We start from the raw sequence: 18,873 nt of genomic DNA on the forward strand, positions 1-18,873 counted from the left end.
GTCCTTTTTTTATTTTTCAAGAATTTATTCAAATTTAGCAACAGGTAGTTATAGGTAAACTTCTCAGGTTTCCCAGGTACTGTTTAATGTCCTTTATTTTTTTAAAATATAGATAAATTTATTGGGGTGACATTGGTTAATAGAATCATATAGTTTCAGGTGTATGTTTCTGTGACATGTGATCTGTAAATTGCATTGTGTTCCCACTACCCAAAGTCAGATCATCTGTCACCATACATTTGGCCACCTTTACTCTACACTACACCCCCATCTCCTTATCCCTGGTAACTACCATTGTATTGTCTGTATCTGTGATTTTAAGTTTTGTATCCTACATGTTATTGAAATCGTATGGTTCTTGTTTTTTTCTGACAGAATTATTTTGCTTAGCATAATATTCTTAAGTTCATCCATGTTGTTGCAAATAGTATTTTATCTTTTCTTATCACTGAGTAGTAGTCTTTAGTATATACGTATCATATGTTCTTTATTCAATCCTCTATCGAAGAACACTTTGGTTGTCATTGTGTCTTGGCTGCGGTGAGCATAGAGGTGTGTATATCTTTGGGAATAAATGTTTTTGAGTAGATAACCAGAAGAGGGATTGCTGGGTCATATAATAACTCTATTCTAAATTTTTTTGAGTAATTGCCATGCTGTTTTCCAAAGTGGCTGTACCAGTTTACATTCCCACTAGCAATGAATGAGGGTTCCTTTACCTTCACAACCTCTCTAACACTGGTTATTACCTGTGTTGTTCATATGGCCGTTCTAACAAGTGTGAGGTGGTATCTCATTGTAGTTTTTTTTTTGTGTGTGTGTGACAGAAACAGAGAGAGGGACAAATAGGGACAGAAAGGAAGGGAGAAAGATGAGAAGCATCAGTTCTTTGTTATGGCACCTTAGTTGTTCATTGATTGCTTTCTCATGTGTATCTTGGCTGGGGTTGCTACAGTAGAGTGAGTGACCCCTTGCTTAAGCCAGCGACCATGGGCTCAAGCTAGGGACCCTGGGCATATGCCAGCGACCTTGGGATTCAAGCCAACGACCTTTGGGCTCAGGCCAGTGACCATGGGGTCATGTCTATGATCCCATGCTTAAGCCAGCATCCCAGTGCTCAAGCTGATGAGCCTGCGCTCAAGCCCATGACCGCTGGGTTTTGAACCTGGGTTTTTCAGGCTGAAGCTCTATCCACTGTGCCACCGCCTGGTCAGAGTCTTTTTCAATCTTAATAATGCTTTGTAGTTTTCAGTATACATATGGGTCTTTTATGTTCTTTGTTAAGTTTATTCCTAAGTATTCTTTTGGGTGAAATTACAAAAAAAAATTTTTTTCTACTTATGAAGTTTCATTGTTAATATATATGGCTCACAAAAGTTAGGGAATATTTTATCGCTTCATATTCATTTTTGAAATATCCTCTAATTTTTGTGAGCCGTATATATAGGAAAGCAGTGGATTTTTGTACATTGATTTTTGTATTCTACAAGTATACTGTATTTGTTGTTTTTATTTACTGTTTTAGAAAGAGAGAGAGAGAGGCAGGAAGGGAGAGAGATGAGACTCATCTACTCTTTGTGGCACTTTAGATGTTCATTGACTGCTTCTTGTTGTTTTAAATAGTTTTTTGTTGACATCTTTAGGGTTCTCTATATATAGAATTATGTTATCTGGAAAAAGTGACGCTTTTATTTCTTTCTTCCCAATTTGGATGCCTTTTATTTCTTTTGCTTGCTTGATTGCTATAACTTTCTGAACCACAGTGAATAAGAGTGGTGAGAGTGGACATCCTTGTCTTGTTCCTGATTTCAGAGGAAAAGCTTTTAGTTTTAACCATTGATTATGATATTGGCTCAGAGTTTGTCATGTATGGCCTTTATTAGTTTAAGGTACTTTTCTTCTGTACCCATTTTATTGAGTTTTTTAACCACAAATGGATGTTATATCTCAGCAAATGTTTTTTCTGCATCTGTTTATCAGATCATATGATATTTATCCTTTGCATTTTAATGTGGTATATTACATTGATCAATTTGGGTATGTTGAACCAACCTTTTGCTCTTGGAATGAACTTTACTTGATTGTGATTATCTTTTCATGTATTGTTGTATTTGAGTTGTTAATATTATGTGATTTTTTTTGTTTTTTTTTTTTGACAGAGACAGAGATAGAGTCAGAGAGAAGGACAGGGACAGACAGACAGGAAGGGAGAGGGATGAGAAGCATGAATTCTTTGTTGCAGCACTTTAGTTGTTCATTGATTGCTTTCTAATATGTGCCTTGACCGGGGGGCTGCAGCAGAGCAAGTGACCCCTTGCTCATGTCAGCGACCTTGGGCTCAAGCTAGGACCTTAGGCTCCAAGCCAGCATTGGGCTCAAGCTAGCAACCATGTGTTCATGTCTATGATCTCATGCTCAAGCCAGCAACCCCATGCGCGAGCTGGTGAGCCTGTTCTCCAGCTGGATGAGCCTGCACTCAAGTGTCGACCTTGGAGTTTTGAAGCTGAGTCTTCTGTATCCCAGTCCAGTGCTCTATCCACTACGCCACCTCCTGGTCAGGCTTGTTAAAGATATTTGAATCTGTATCAATTAGTGACATTGGTTTTGTAGTTGTCTTTTTTTGTGTTGTCCTTGCTAGGTTTTAGTATTAGGGTTATGTTGACCTCATAAAATGTTTTAGGAATCATTGCCTTGTCTTTGATTTTTTTTTTGGAAGAATTTGAGAAGGATAGGTACCAAATCTTTGAATGTTTGGTAGAATTCACTAGTGAAGCCATCTTTTAGTTTTGGAGAGGTTTTTGATGTTTGTTTCAATTTTTCACTTTTTTATCAGCCTATTTAGATTTTCCAATTTACCATGAATCAGTCTAAGAAGGTTATATATTTCTAGGAACTTATATATTTCTTCTAGGTTATTAAATTTGGTGGCATGTAGTTTTTCATAGTATTCTTGTATGATCCTTGGTATATCTGGGATGTCTGGTAAGTTCTTTTTCATTTCTGATTTTGTTTATGTGAGTCTTTTCTGTTTTTTCCTTAATGAGTCTAGGCAGGGGTTTGCCAATTTCATTAATCTTTTCAGAGACAAGCTTTGTTGTATTAATTTCTTGTATAGTCTTTTTTTTTTTTTTTTTTTTTTTTGACAGAGAGAGAGTCAGAGAGAGGGATAGGTAGGGGAAGACAGATAGGAATGGAGAGAGATGAGAAGCATCAATAATTAGTTTTTTGTTACGACACCTTAGTTCATTGATTGCTTTTTCATATGTGCCTTGACCATGGGGCTACAGCAGACTGAGTAACCCCTTGCTCAGGCCAGTGACCTTGGGTCCAAGCTGGTGAGCTTTGCTCAAACCAGATGAGCCCGCGCTCAAGCTGGCGACCTCGGGGTCTTGAACCTGGGTCCTCCGCATGCCAGTCCGATGCTCTATCCTCTGCTCCACCGCCTGGTCAGGCTATAGTCTTTTTTGTTCTCTTTCTTATTCACTTGTGCTCTAATTTTTATCATTTCCTTTCTTTTGCTCACTTTCCATTGCATTTGTTTTTGTTTTTCTAGTGGTTAAGATGTAATGTTAGAGTCCAGGCTGGGTAGCTCAATTGGTTAGAGCAGTGGTCCCCAACCCTTGGGCCACGGACCGGTACTAGTCCGTGGGCCATTTGGTACCAGTCTGCAGAGAAAGAGTAAATAACTTACATTATTTTTGTTTTATTTATATTTAAGTCTGAACTATGTTTTATTTTTTTTAAATGACCAGATTCCCTCTGTTACATCTGTCTAAGACTCACTTGTGATGCTTATCTCGGTCACATGATACTTTTAGCCATCCCACCCTAAAGGCTGGTCCGTGAAAATATTTTCTGACATTAAATTGGTCCGTGGCCCAAAAATGGTTGGGGACCACTGGGTTAGAGCATTGTCCTGATATGCCAAGGTTGCAGGTTTGATCCCTGGTCAGAACACATACAAAAATCAACCAGCGAATACCTAAATAAGTGTAACAACAAATCAGTGTTTCTCTCTTTTTCTTCCTTCCTCTATCTCTTAAAAAAAAAAAAAGAAGCATGTAATATTAGGCTGTTTTCTTGGGATCTCTCTTGTTTCTTGAAATAGACCTGTAATAATATAAATTTCCCTCTTAGTCCTGATTTTGCAGCATCCAAAAAAGTTTAATATGTTGTATTGTCATTCATGTTTGTCTCTATTGAGATCACCTTTTATTTCTTCTTTGACCCAGTCATAGTTTTGTAATATTTATGTTTAATTTCTACATATTTCTGGGTTTCTTTACTACTTTCTTGCACTTGATTTCAATTTCAAAGTATTTTGTTCAGAGAATATGCTTGGTATAATTATAATCTTCTTGAGTTTGTTGAGGCTGGTTTTGTGACCCAATATGTGGTTTGTCCTTGAAAATGTTCCATGTGGCCATGGCAGGATAGCTTGGTTGGTTAGACTCTAACCAACCAAGAGCATCATCCCAGTATGCAAGGGTTGCTGGTTTGAACCCTATTCAGGGTACATACAGAAACAGATTAGATGTTTCTTTCTGTCTGTTTCCTCCTTCATATCTCTCTCAAAATTAGTTAAAAAAAGAAAAACAATGTTCCATGTGCAGTGGAGAAGAATATATAACTTGATGTTCTAGAATGAAAGACTCTATAAGGCCCTGGCCGGTTGACTCTGGTAGAGCATTGACCTGACATATGGAAGTCCCAGGTTTAATTCCTGGTCAGGGCACATAGGATAGGCGACCATCTGCTTCTCTGCCTCCCCCTTCCCCCACTTCTCTGCAGCCATGGCTTGATTGATTCGAGCATGAGAGCTCTGGGCGCTGAGGAAGGCTCCGGAGCCTCTCCCTCAGGTGCTAAAAATAGCTCAGTTGTAAGCGTGGGCCCAGGATGGACATAGCATCATTCCCAGATAGGGGTTGCTGGGTGGATTCTGGTCGGGCTAATGCGGGAGTGAGTCTGTCTTTGTATCTCCCCTACTCTCACAAATAAATAAGTCTCTGTAAATGTCAATTATGTCCATTTGATCTGATGTGTCATTTAAGGCCAATGTTTCTTTTTATTTTTGGCAGAGAGAGAGGGACAGACAGACAGTAAGGGGAGATATGAGAAGCATCAATTCTTCATTGTGGCGCCTTAGTTCATTAATTGCTTTCTAATATGTGCCTTGATGGGGTGGAGGGGTTAAGCAGACAGAGCGAGTGACCCCTTGCTCAAGCCTGCAACCTTGGGCTTCAAGCCAGCGACTTTCAGGCTCAAGCTAGCGACCATGGGGTCATGTCTATGATGATCCCACACTCAAGCCGGTGATCCTACCTTCAAGCTGGTGAGCCTGTGCTCAAGCCGGTGCCCTTGGGGTTTTGAACCTGGGTCCTCTGTGTCTCAGTCTGATGCTCTATCCACTGTGCCACCACCTGGTCTGGCTAGTCTGATATTTTTTTATTGATTTTTCTCTTTGAAATTTGAATGATTTAGCTATACTGTCAATGGAGTATTAAGTTCCCCAACTATGATTGTGTTTTTATTTTTTTTGTTAATTTTTTAAAAAAGATTTTTATTTATTTATTTTAGAGAGGATAGAGGGAAGGGGGTGGAAGGAGCAGGAAGCATCAACTCCCATGTGTGCCTTGACCAGGCAAGCCGAGGGTTTTGAATTGGCGACCTTAGCATCCTAGGTTGATGCTTTATCCACTGCACCACCACAGGTCCGACCCTTTAGTTCAGTTAGTTGCTTTATATATTTTGGTGATCCCTGATTTAATGCATATATATTAAGAAGTGTTGACTGATCAGTGGTGGTAAAGCGTTGGCCTAGAATGCCTGAGGGGCCCTGTTTGAAACCTCAAGGTTGCTGGCTAAAGTATTGGCTTGTTGGCTTGATCGTGGACTTGCTGGTTTGAGCGCCGGATCACCGGCTTGAGTGTAGGATCATCCACATCATCCCTAGGTCACTGGCTTGATTCCAGAGGTCACTAGCTTGAAGCCGTAGGTTGCTCGCTGACTTGAGCAAGGAATCACTGGCTCAAGGTTCAGCCCCCTTGTCAAGGCATGTATGAAAAGTAATCAATAACTGAAGTGAAACAACCATGAGTTGATGCTTCTCATCTCTCTCTTCATCCCCACAAAAAAAGTGTATGTGTTCTTGATTTGTGTCTCCTTTAATGTTATAAAATGTCCATCTTTGTCTCTTGTTACCTTTGTTATTTTGAAATCTGTTTTGTCAGGTATGGCTGTGTATACCTGCTTTTCTCTGGATGTTATTTTCTTGGACAATCATTATTCACTCTTACACACTTAGCCTAACTTAGTCTTTGCAGTTTAGATGTGTCTTCTGAAGGCAGTATATGATTGGGTTTTGTTTTTTTATTTAATCTACTACTCTGATCCTCTTTATTGGTGAATTTAATTCATTTACATTTAGGGTAATTATTGAGGTATGAAGACTTCCTATAGCTATTTCATCTTGCATTTCTGGTAGCTCTGTGCCTCCATTGGCTCTTTTCCTTTGTGTTTCTGTCGTTTTTGTTGGTGGTACTGATTTCCTTTTAAATAGAATTTTACAACAAAAATTAATGGAATTTCAGGTTACTGCTTTTTTGGATCGTAAATGATGCTCATTACCTCTGAGATTAAAAATAAATTTCCTTTGCTGTATTACTAAGATATAGTAAAACTAAATTTTTCTGTAATCATGATTATAATTTCTATTTCTTTATCTAAAAGGGTGATCTAATTTTATGATTTAGCTCTTAATTAAATGCATTTGATTAACAAATCCTCCAAAACAAAGCTTTTTTAATCAAAGTTAACCTGAGCAAGTAGAGGGTTTATGATTGTTGTATTGTTGTATTGTTGATGGTTTAGCAGGTAGATATAGGAGTAATGGCATATTTTCAGTATAATCTTTTTCAGATTCACTCTGTCTTTGTCATTGTTGAAACCAGGAACCTAGGTTTTGAGTTGTTTGATAAGCCGCTATTTTGATTCAGTCCTGGGGACTGGGAACCTTTTTTTACTGAGGAATTAAAGGGTAAGAGAGTTCTCTACTTAGGACCAAACAAATTATTTATACTTGATGACAAAAATTTTTGATTGAAAATTTGACTGAGACACACCATTAAGGGTAGTATTATGACATATCATTAAAAAAATACAAGTTAAAATACTTTTCTTCTTGTCTACAGATAGAATTGATAAGAGATAAATATATTTTTTATTAAGAAGTGTTCTGTTATTTGTGTTTAATAGTTCTTCACTGGAGCAAGAAAAGAAAACTGAAAAATCATTGATACCTGTCCAGACAAGAGAGTAAGGATCTCATTTATTCTTTTTTGAATATATTCTGGTGTGGGTACATTAAAAAAAATGAAATCAAATGATACTTCCAGTTATAGTCAAGTTACACATGTAACTTGGAATTTTAAAATAGATTTACTGACAAGAATTAAGTTACTACCTGATTTTAATCTATAAGAAGGCCCCACACTGGATGTCCAGGGTTCAATTTCCATTCAAGACACAGGAGAAGAGACCATCTGCTTTTCCACATCTCTCCCTCCTCTGTCTCTTTCTCTTTTTCTTTCTCTTTCTCTCTCGCGCTCGCTCTCTCTTCTCCTCATGCAGTCATTGCTCGGAAGGTTAAGCAAGCTGGCTCTGGCACTGAGGATGGCTCTATGACCTCATCTCAGGAGCTAAAATAGCTCAGTTGCTGAGCAACAGAGCAATGATCCCAGATGGGCCGAGCATCGCCTGGTAGAGGACTTGCTGGGTGGATCCTCATCAGGTTGCATGTGGGAGTCTGTCTCTCTGCCTCCCCACCTTGCACTTAATAAAATAAAATAAAAAGAATTAAAAAAAAATAAAGACCTTGACTGGTTGGCTCAGTGGTAGAACGTTGGCCCGGTGTGTGGAAGTCCCAGGTTTGATTCCTGGACAGGGCACACAGGAAAAGTGCTCTGTTTCTTCACTCTTCTCCCTCTTCTTTCTCTCTCTCTCTCTCTCTTCCCTTCCTGCAGCTGAAGCTCCTTTGGAGCAAAGTTGGCCCAGGTGCTGAGGATGGCTCCATGACTTCCACCTCAGGCACTAGAATGGCTCCAGTTGCAATGGAGCAATGCCTCTGACAGGCAGGGCATCACCCTTTAGTGCAGTGGTTCTCAAAGGTTGCGCCAGGGTGCACTGGTGCGCTCTAGAAGATTTCCAGGTGCACCCTATGGTATTTCAGAGAAATATGTGCCTGTTGGGGACCAAAAAACAAACAGGGTTTTGGAGTTTAGATTTCTGGGGGACAGAGGTGTGGGGAATTGGCTGTAAGCTGACAGTCTGCCCAACCCCCCACCTCACTGGCTTGATTAGGTTGCAAAAGGCTGTTAAACTGTGGTGCTGGATTGTTTACACTACCCCCCACGTTCCCTGGAAAGATTGGAGGCAAGTTTCTTCTATCCTTTGTTTGGTGTAAAGTTAAGATGATATGTGTGTTGGGGGTTTTCTGCACTCAACACAATTAAAAGTAAAAAGAGAGAAATTCTTCAATGTATTGACAAGGAAATGAGTTTGCTTTTCAAATATATGCCCAAACATTGAAGAAATCTCTAGGACACATCAGGTTCATGTTTCTCATAAACACAAGAATGAAAAAACTTAACACATTCGTGCCAGGACCTGCTGAATTGACTAAATCTTACTAAGAATGTATCTATATATATATAAAAAGATAACTTTTTTGTTTTTCTAATTTTTTTAACCCCTCTTTTTTACAAATTCTAAAAAGCACAACTCAAAAAATGTAACATAAAAATGTTTTTTAATGTCAGAATAAATTTAATTTTGTCGTATTTAATTACCATAAAAGCATGCTTGGACTTTATTTTTTTTCTTTAATATTTGACTTCATTATTATAACATATTTCTCAGAAATTTGTACATAGTGCTCCTACAATTATTTGTAGAATTTTAAAATGCACTCCGATTTCAAAACGTTTGAGAACCACTGCGTTAATAGGTTTGCCAGGTGGATCCTGGTTGGGCATGTAATGGAGCCCGTTTCTCTGCCTCCCTGCTTCTCACTTCAGAAAAATACAAAAATAAATAAGTAAAAAAGAAGGCCCCACACTTTTTGTGTATGACATATATAAATGACCGATGTTATGATTTTAAATTAATGCTTTTAGAATTAAAAGGGGTTCTCTTTTGCTGTAGAAAAATAATATATTCGTATGGTACAAAATTAAAAAGAAGAAAAATATACTGAAAAGGGTCTTCCAACTCTGTTTTCTGCATCTAGTTCCTTTCCCTGGAGGTAGCATGTTAAAAAATTTTTAATGTATCATTCTAATTCTATTCTATGATTATTCAAGCAAGCATGTATAGTATTTTCATTTTTCCTTTCTTTTCACTTCTCCCTTCCCCCTTTTTTTCCCTTTTGTTTTATTTCTTTTTCTTTTTTAGCACTCTATGTATGCTGTCCTGCAGTAGGTACAGTTTTGATGCCACTGGAGAGTCTTTTTTGTACAAGCTCCTGTTGCTTTTCATGTTGCAATGTCATGTTAGTTTACTACAAAGAAATCTCTCCGCCTGACCAGGCGGTGGCGCAGTGGATAGAGCATCGGACTGGGATGCAGAGGACCCAGGTTCGAGACCCCGAGGTCGCCAGCTTGAGCGCGGGCTCATCTGGTTTGAGCAGAAGCCCACCAGCTTGAACCCAAGGTCACTGGCTCCAGCAAGGGGCTGCTCGGTCTGCTGAAGGCTTGTGGTCAGGGCACATATGAGAAAGCAATCATTGAACAACTAAGGTGTCACAACGCACAATGAAAATCTAGTGATTGATGCTTTTCATCTCTCTCCATTCCTGTCTGTCTGTCCTTGTCTATCTCTCTCTCTGACTCACTCTCTGTCTCTGTAAAAAAAAAAAAATTAAAAAAAAAAAAAAAATCTCTCCAAGATACCTCACAGGAAGTTATTATAGCTTTGTAATTCATGGTAGGGGATTGTAGCTAATTAGCAGAAACATTGGGATTTTGGGTTTGGTACTTTAAGGCTTATAAAGTAATGATTACTGTTTTGCTTAGAATCCAGTGTTTTAAAGCAGAACTATTAAGCTTTACATAACATAGGTTATGTTTTTATAGATATATAGGTATGTTTGCTTCAGTAAAACCTTAAGGAGAAAATGTAATTAAATGGAAAGTATACAGGATTTGGAATCATTATTTGAAAAATCATATTTGGCTTCTTGTTCTACCTTTACTGTTTTTTTAATATATAGCAAAAGTTACTTACCTTCTCCAGGCCTCAAATGGGTATGAAAATACCCCAAACTGTTGTTCTGAGAATTAATAAGATGATTTGGAAACTAATACTATATAACTATGTGGATTGTTTTTGTTACATCTATAATACCAGGATGATTTACTCTACAACTCTACTGAGACAGAAAAGATGAGCATTTATTTCTCTTTATTTTCTTTCTTTCTTTTTTTTTTTTTTTAATTTGTTTTAGTGAGAGGAGGGTAGGCAGAGAGACAGACTCCTGCATGCACCCCAACTAGGATCCACCTGGCAAGCCCACTATGGGGCGATGCTCTGCCCTTCTGGGGCGTTGTTCGAGCTCTTATTAGCACCTGAGGTGGAGGCCATGGAGCCATCCTCAGCACCCGGGGCCAACTTGCTTGAGCCAATCAAGCCGTGGTTGGGGAAGAGAGAGAGAGAGAGAATAGGGGGGAGGAGTGGAGAAGCTGATGGTTGCTTCTCCTGTGTACCCTGACCAGGAATCGAACCTGGGACTTCCACATGCTGGGCCGATGCTCTACCACTGAGCCAAACTGCCAGGGCTTATTTTTCTTTATTTTCAAAGAGAGTAAGGCTTCTTATTAAATGCTACCAGAAATAACAAAAACTTTTTTGAAAGAGAGACTGGAAAGGAGAGAGAGGGTGAGAAGCATTGACTAGTAGTTGCTTTCACTTTAGTTGGACACTGATTGCTTCTCATGCGTACCTTGACTAGGGCCAAACCAGGGTCCCCTTGCTTAAGGCAGTGAATTTTAGGTTCAAGCTGGTGAGCTTTGGGATCGTGCAGATGATTCCCTCACTTAATCCAGTGACTGTACACTGATGAACCCACACTTAGAGCCAGTGAGTGACCTTGGGACTTGAATCAGCGACCTCAGTCATGCGAGTTGTTGCTTTATCCACTCTGCCACCATAAATTTTAGAATATCTTATAATGATGTACTTAACAACACATAGTATTTTCAATAAGGTTATAGGGAAAGTTGTAAATAGCTAGAAGGTTGAATTTATAATTTTTTTTAGAAATTCATATTAGAAACACTTCTCATGGATATATAAATTAACCTGTCTTTACCTTTGGTAGGCAAGAAGATAGGAGTACTTCTGATCCTGAAGATAATGAAGAACTAGAAGAAGAGATGGATGATGGGCCATTGCTGGTTCCCCGAGTAAAAGTTGCAGAGGATGGTTCTATAATTTTGGATGAAGAAAGGTAAGTTAAAAAAAGAAAGCCAGAGATTGTGATTTCATGAGAATACAAGTGCTTTGTCAAATGAAAGAGATTGAGTTTTTCTGTCATAGTCATTTAGACTCTGATGTTTATATTTGCATAATAGATATTGTAAATAGCAAGGTTTGTTAGAATCATTTATAATTTTTAGCAGTTTTCATAATTCTGTATTTTGTATCAGAAAATGGTACTGTTTTATTTATCATCCATTAACATACCATTGTTGTTTGACTAACTTTTCTGGTGAGTGGAATGAGCTGTGAGCTAATCATATGCTGTCCTCTACTGAGTAGATTTCTGAGCTAATCATAATCTGTCCTCTACTGAGTAGATTTCTTTTTTATTCTCTTTTTAGTGAGAGAAGGGAAGATAGTGAGAGAGGCTCACACATTTGTCCCAACTGGGATCTACCTGAGGACCCCCATCTAGGGCCAATGCTCTGCCCATTTTGGGCTGATGCTCACAACTGAGCTATTTTTAGCACCTGAGGCAGAGGCTCATCGATGTGCTTGAACCTGTCAAGCCATGGCTGCAGGAGGGGAAGAGAAATAGAGAGAAAGAGAGATGGGGGAGGAAAAGAGAAGCAGATGGTTGCTTCTCCTGTGTGCCCTGACTGGAAATAGAACCCAGGACATCCACACACCAGGTTGATGCTCTACCACTGATCAAACCAGCTAGGGCCACATCCTCAGAATTCAAAGACCTGTCTTGAAGTCAGTATTCAAGTTTTCATATTATTAACAATATGATATTCTGGTATATAGTGAACTAGTGAAATTGCAATGAAACATAGGTTTAACATATTTTCTGACTTTTGTTATGATGAGGTTTAATGAATATTCTGGTTTAATTTCTTAGTTACAAGATTAACATGGCTTAAATATCAGAAATATGCAGAAGAAGTCAATAAAACAAATAATTTTTTAGGTGGTCCACAGATAGTTTCTAAATTTTATATTGCTTTTAAGGATTTTGAAAAACAGTTGGTATTTATTTTTAATTTCTGGTAATCACATTTTAAATGAAAATTAGATTCTTATAAAATATGCATATCTGAAATATATATTGTACTTTTGATATGACTGTCATGGTAAATTTTAAAATATCGCTATTAAATATCATTTGCTATATGTTTCCTTACTTGTTTTTAGTGTGGATCTATTTAAAAATGTGTTTCTTTCAGTTTAACTGTAGAAGTTTTAAGGACAAAAGGTTCCTGTGTTGTTGAGGACAATGACCCCATATTTGAGCGTGGTTCTACAACTACATATTCCAGCTTTAGGAAAAACTATTACTCTAAACCATGGTCAAATAAAGGTAACTGATTTTCATTTTAAATTGTAGGTCATTAATTGAAGTGAAGTGAATTATTTTCTCTTTTTCTGAATTAAAACAGCTCTCCTCTCAGAAAATAAAAATGAAGAAGGAAGATTCTGTACTTCCCTTTTCTGACTTCCACAGTCCTATTCTCTTGAATTCTGTTAACAGTTTCTTCTGTATTTTTCTAGCTACTTTTACATATTATTAAGCAATCTTAGTTGTTTACATTATTGTAATATTGTATTGGCTATGACTGATTTTGAGACCAGGTAGGCAGTATGTCTTATTTTTAAATTTCAGCTGTTTTGGTATGAGCATGCAAATTTTTTTTACATGTTTCTAATATAAAGTGTTTAAGGAAGGTGTTTTTAGATCCATGAGGTTATTTGCAACAAAATTGAGATTTCTATAATTTTGTACATAGACATATTTCTATGAAGATTTACTGGATTGTAATAAAAAACTAAGTACTGTAAAATTAATTTTAACTCAAAATATATAATTAGGTTAGCTTTTCTTTTCTCTGAAATATTGAGAAGCTTAATTTTTGGTCTTTCTAAATCTTATTTTTACAGAAACGGATATGTTTTTTTTAGCCATCAGCATGGTCGGAACTGACTTCTCTATGATTGGACAGCTTTTTCCTCACAGAGCAAGGATAGAAATTAAGGTAAAGTAAACCCATTATGTTTGTTGACTGAAAAGAGACTAAAAACTACTAATTTTTTTTAGCCTTTCATTTAAATCTCAGTCCACCCTTTTTCACTGTGTTATGTTTTTGGTAATCCTGTTTCTTTTTATAGCTTAAAAAGTAATGTACTATTTCTCAATTCTATTGTGAATACAATTTCCTTAACTTTAGTATTGTATTTTCTTATTTATATCTTGCCCACTTCTAAAATGTCTTTGAGGGAATGCCAGTAAACCCACTGAAATTAAGATAAAAGAAGAGTTAGGTAATGAAGAGGGAAGATAAATGCACTAGAATATTTGGGTTAAGGATAGCTTTATGATCACAAAATGTATTTCTATATTTTCTAGGAAGGCATGAAGAGAAGTATGCTGAATTGCATAATTCTCATTATCTGAGCTAACCATTGCTTTCCTAGGGCCACCTAACTATGAGACAGCCAGTGATTAATATGTCTAAAAGGATGAGCATTCTCTGTTTTATAGTTTCTTTTGTTGAGAAACCTCATTACAAATTCCTTGGGTTGGAGTGCATTTGAGTGTACGCACACTGTGTTGCTGTGATGCATTTCTAGTTGATAGATCTTTATCCCACCATGGGCTTTTCTCTTCATCAATTAAAGAGACTATTAGGAAAGATAGATTTTTTTTTGAACTAGGCATGGATTGATCACCTGAGGAGCACTATAGAGTGTAATGGTCACTGTATTTCTACAAGAGATGATAAAGTATTTATATTTTTAATGTTCCTTTTCTTCCCCCCCTAGATTTTACAGAGGAGCGAGAGGGATGGGCAGTGAGAAGTATCAACTCATAGTTGCTTCACTTTAGTTGTTCATTGCTTGCTTGTTGCTTGTCGTATGTGTCTTGACCAGGCAAGCCCAGAGTCTCGAACTGGCGATACCCACGTTCCAGGTCGATGCTCTATCTACTGAGCCACCACAGGCTAGGCTAATGTTCCTTTTCTGATGATGATTTTTGATATAAGGAAAACAAAATGTTAAAATTCTGTGATGGCTAGAAAATGTCTAGAGGAGCTGGTCTGAGTAATTAATGATTTATTTGTCCCTAGACTATTTCTCTAAAAAATTGTTTAGACTATTTTCCCTAAAAATGTTGTGTAGTTCCAGCAGGTCTTTAGGCACAGTATAGAAAAATGAAAATAGACTAGTGAATTACAGTGATTTTTTTAAAAGACTTTATTTATTCATTTTAGAGAGCAGAGAGAGAGAGGGAAGGGAGGAGCAGGAAGCATTAACTCCCATATATGCCTTGACCAGGCAAGCCCAGGGTTTTGAACTGGCAACCTCAGCATTCCAGGTCGAGGCTTTATCCACTGCACCACCACAAAACAAACCTTGGATTCCAGGGATAAATTTCATTTAGTCTAACTGTAGTATTTGCTTTATATTTTGCTAAATTTTGTTATATTTTCTTGAGAATTTTTTGTATCTTTGTTCATGAGGAATATTTGTTTGTTTTTAATATACAACAGCTCTGGAGGCTGAAAGTTCAAAATCTGGTTGCCATCATAATCAGGGTCTGGTGTGGTCTCTCTTCTGGGCTGCAGGATTCTCATTGTATCCTACCAGGAGGAAAGAGGAAAAAAAGCTCTCTAGGGTTCCTTTAATAAGGACACTAATCCCATTCAGGAGATCTCTACCTTCATGAACTATTTACATCCCAAATGCCTCATCTCCTAATACCATCATAGCACAGGTTAGATTTCTTTCTTTCTTTCTTTCTTTCTTTCTTTCTTTCTTTCTTTCTTTCTTTCTTTCTTTCTTTCTTTCTTTCTTTCTTTTTTTTTTTTTTACAGAGGCAGAGATAGACAGGGACAGACAGACAGAAACGGAGAGAGATGAGAAGCATCAATCATTCGTTTTTCGTTGCGCGTTGCAACTTCTTAGTTGTTCATTGATTGCTTTCTCATATGTGCCTTGACCGCGGGCCTTCAGCAGACCGAGTAACCCCTTGCTGGAGCCAGCGACCTTGGGTCCAAGCTGGTGAGCTTTTTTTTTTTGCTCAAGCCAGATGAGCCCGCGCTCAAGCTGGCGACCTCGGGGTCTTGAACCTGGGTCCTTCTGCATCCCAGTCCGACACTCTATCCACTGCGCCACCACCTGGTCAGGCTCTTTCTTATTTTTTTCTTTAATATTTTATCCTTTGACTTCATTCATTTCACCCTACCCCACCTCCAGCAACCACCAATCTTCTCTGTATCTATAAGCTTGGGTTTTTGTTTCTTTTAAAGATTAGATTCCAGTATAGGAGATATATGGTATTCTTTTTCTGTGTGATTTATTTCACTTAGCATACTACCCTCTGGGTCCATTCATGTTGCAAGGAGGAAGATTTCATTCTTTTTTATGGCTGAATGATAATTTCTTTATCCATTCATACATTGATGGACACTTAGTTGTTTTTGTGTCTTGGCTATTGTAAATAATGCTGAATTGAACATAGGGGTACAGCTATCTTTTTGAGTTAGTGTTTTCATTTTCTTCTGGTAAATACCCAAAGTGGAATTGCTGGATCATATGGCAATTCTATTTTTAATTTTTGAAGTTCCCTCCATCTGTTTTCCAAAGCAGCTGTACCAGTTTACATTTTTGCCAACAATGTACAAAGGTTCCCTTTTTTCCCCACATCCTTGCTTACACGTCTTTCTTTTTGATAATGAGAGTTTAAACAGGTATGAGTGATACCTCATTGCAGTTTAGATTTACATTTGGGTAATGCTTTTATATTTAGTCTGACAATCTGCCTTTTTTAAATTTTATTTGTGTGAGAGATGAGAAAATGTTCATTTTCTTATATTGACCATTGATAAAAATAAAACAAAATGTGTGTTTCACATTTCTGTGTAATTATACATTTCTGTATAAATAGTTTATATATATATATATATTTTTTTTTTTTTTTGGTGATAGACACAGAGAGAGAGAGAGAGGGACAGACAGGAACAGACAGAACAGGAAGGAAGAGAGATGAGAAGTATCAGTTCTTCGTTGCAGCATTTTAGTTGTTCAGTGATTGCTTTCTCATATGTGCCTTGACTGGGGAGCTCCAGCAGAATTGAGTGACTCCTTGCTCAAGCCAGCGAACTTGGACTCAAGCCAACGACCTTGGGGTCAGTCCAGCGACGTTTGGGCTCAAGCCAGTGACCTCGAGCTCAAGCTGGTGAGCCCGCGCTCAAGCTGGTGAGCTCATGCTCAAGCCAGATGGGCCTACACTCAAGCCGGTGACCTCGGGGTTTCAAACTTGGGTCCTCAGCGTCCCAGTCCGACACTCTATCCACTCATCGCCTGGTCAGGCAGCTTGTGACTTTTTATCAATGTAACTTTTGTTAATTTTTGAGCTGATCTTTTAAGGGAGAAAGATTATCATTTTTGAAAAGTTTTATATTACTTGGTAAAGTTTATGAAGAAAAATAAAGAATGGTAATGAGGGGTATTTGTAGATTTAAAGATGTTAAAGTTATAAGAAGTGTCCTAAAAATGGGCCCGTAAAAACTTATAGAGTCTAAGGATAAATTGGTCTGCCTCTAATTTTTGCTTAGGTGTTTCTTTATGGTCTCCCCTCCATGCCATTAAAAACATATTAGAATAATAATATAATAGGTTTAACTTGATATGCATATATTAGTTTTTAAAGAGTTGGTACTGGTGTCTGACTAATGGTTGCACAGTGGATAGAGCATCCACCTGGAGTGCTGAGGTTGCCAGTTCAAAACCTGAGGTCACTGGCTTGAAACCAAGGTTACTAGCTTGAGTGCAAGATTGCCAGCTTGAGCAAGAGGTCACTCTGAGTTTGCTTCTCTGATCCCTGGTCAAAGCACATACAAGAAGCAATCAATACACAACTAAGGTGAAGCAACTATAGGTTGATTCTTCTCTCTCTCTCTCTCCTTGTCTTTCTGTCAAAAAAAATAAATTTAAAAGAAAAAAATGAGTTAGGGCTGACCAGGTGGTGCCATGGATAGAGCACTGGCTTGGGATGCTGAGGTCACAGGTTTAGAACCCCAGGGTTGCCAGCTTGAGCACAGGTTCACTGGCTTGAGTGCAGGGTCCCTGGCTTGAGTGTGGAATTATTGACATGATCCCATGGTTGTTGGCTTGAACCCAAAGGTTGCTGGCTTGAGTCCAAGGTCACTGACATGAGCCCAAGGTTGCTGGGTTGAGCAAGGGGTCATTGGCTTGCCTGGACCCCCGGACAAGGCATGTATAAGAAGCAATCAATGAACTACTAAAGTGCCACAACTATGAGTTGATGCTTCTTATCTCTCCTTCCTGTCACAAGCTTGCATGCTCTTTGTCTGTCTCTCTTGCTAAAAATAAAAGAAAAAAAGAATTAGTACTGGTTAGCTTAATTGATTACAGGTTTGATCTGTTTCTGTGCTGATGGACTTTATTTTTTTATCTGTAAATCCAGCTTTGATTGATGATTCATGCTATTGATTATATAGAGTCTCAGGAAACTCAGTATAAATCATTTTTATTTTTAAAAAGCTAAAGGTTAAGGTAACTTGCCTATTGGCCAAGACATTTTTATTTTTATTAAAAAAGTTTTATTGGGGGGAGAAAGGAGGGGCACAAAGCAAACCAGATAGAAGGTGATGGAAGACAATTTAACTTTGGGTGATGGGTGTGCAACATAACCAAATGTCATAATAACCTGGAGATGTTGTCACTGAACATATGTACCCTGATTTATCAGTGTCACCCCATTAAAATTAATAATAATAAAAAAAAGAAAAAATTGATTTGAGAGAGCGAGAGAGAGAATGGAAGAAGGAAGGAGAGAGAGAGGGAGGGAGAGATTTGTTATTCTACTTATTTGTGCTTTTTATTTATTTATTTTTTTTGTTTTTTGTATTTTTCTGAAGCTGGAAACGGGGAGAGACAGTCAGACAGACTCCCGCATGCGCCCGACCGGGATCCACCCGGCACGCCCAACTGGGGGCGACGCTCTGCCCATCAGGGGGCGATGCTCTGTTGCGACCAGAGCCACTCTAGCGCCTGGGGCAAAGGCCAAGGAGCCATTCCCAGCTCCCGGGCCATCCTTGCTCCAATAGAGCCTTGGATGCGGGAGGGGAAGAGAGAGACAGAGAGGAAAGAGAGGGGGAGGGATGGAGAAGCAGATGGGCGCTTCTCCTGTGTGCCCTGGCCGGGAATCGAACCCGGGACTTCTGCACGCCAGGCCGACACTCTACCACTGAGCCAACCGGCCAGGGCCTTATTTGTGCTTTTATTGGTTGATTTTTGTATGTTTCCTTACTGGGGATTGAACCCACAACCTTGGTGTATTAGGATGATGCTCTAACCCCGTGGTTTTCAACC

The 18,873-nt window shown here is 38.4% G+C and overlaps 1 protein-coding gene across 6 annotated transcripts in view; it reads left to right on the top strand.

The window, feature by feature from the left end:
- BDP1 (B double prime 1, subunit of RNA polymerase III transcription initiation factor IIIB) overlaps window positions 1-18,873 on the top strand; it is a 126,675-nt gene that overhangs the window by 14,012 nt on the left and 93,790 nt on the right. For all 6 annotated transcript variants that reach the window (XR_010750272.1, XM_066376574.1, XM_066376590.1 and 3 more), the window contains exons 4-7: window positions 7,255-7,314; window positions 11,375-11,503; window positions 12,705-12,838; window positions 13,417-13,511. Coding sequence is in view for 5 of the 6 variants with exons in the window: in XM_066376574.1 (XP_066232671.1) it covers window positions 7,255-7,314; window positions 11,375-11,503; window positions 12,705-12,838; window positions 13,417-13,511 (418 nt within the window). In the remaining variant the exon portion in view is untranslated. The remainder of the gene's footprint in view (window positions 1-7,254; window positions 7,315-11,374; window positions 11,504-12,704; window positions 12,839-13,416; window positions 13,512-18,873) is intronic.

This window comes from Saccopteryx leptura, chromosome 1, assembly GCF_036850995.1.
Source record: "Saccopteryx leptura isolate mSacLep1 chromosome 1, mSacLep1_pri_phased_curated, whole genome shotgun sequence".
In the NCBI taxonomy this organism is placed as follows: Eukaryota; Metazoa; Chordata; class Mammalia; order Chiroptera; family Emballonuridae; genus Saccopteryx; species Saccopteryx leptura.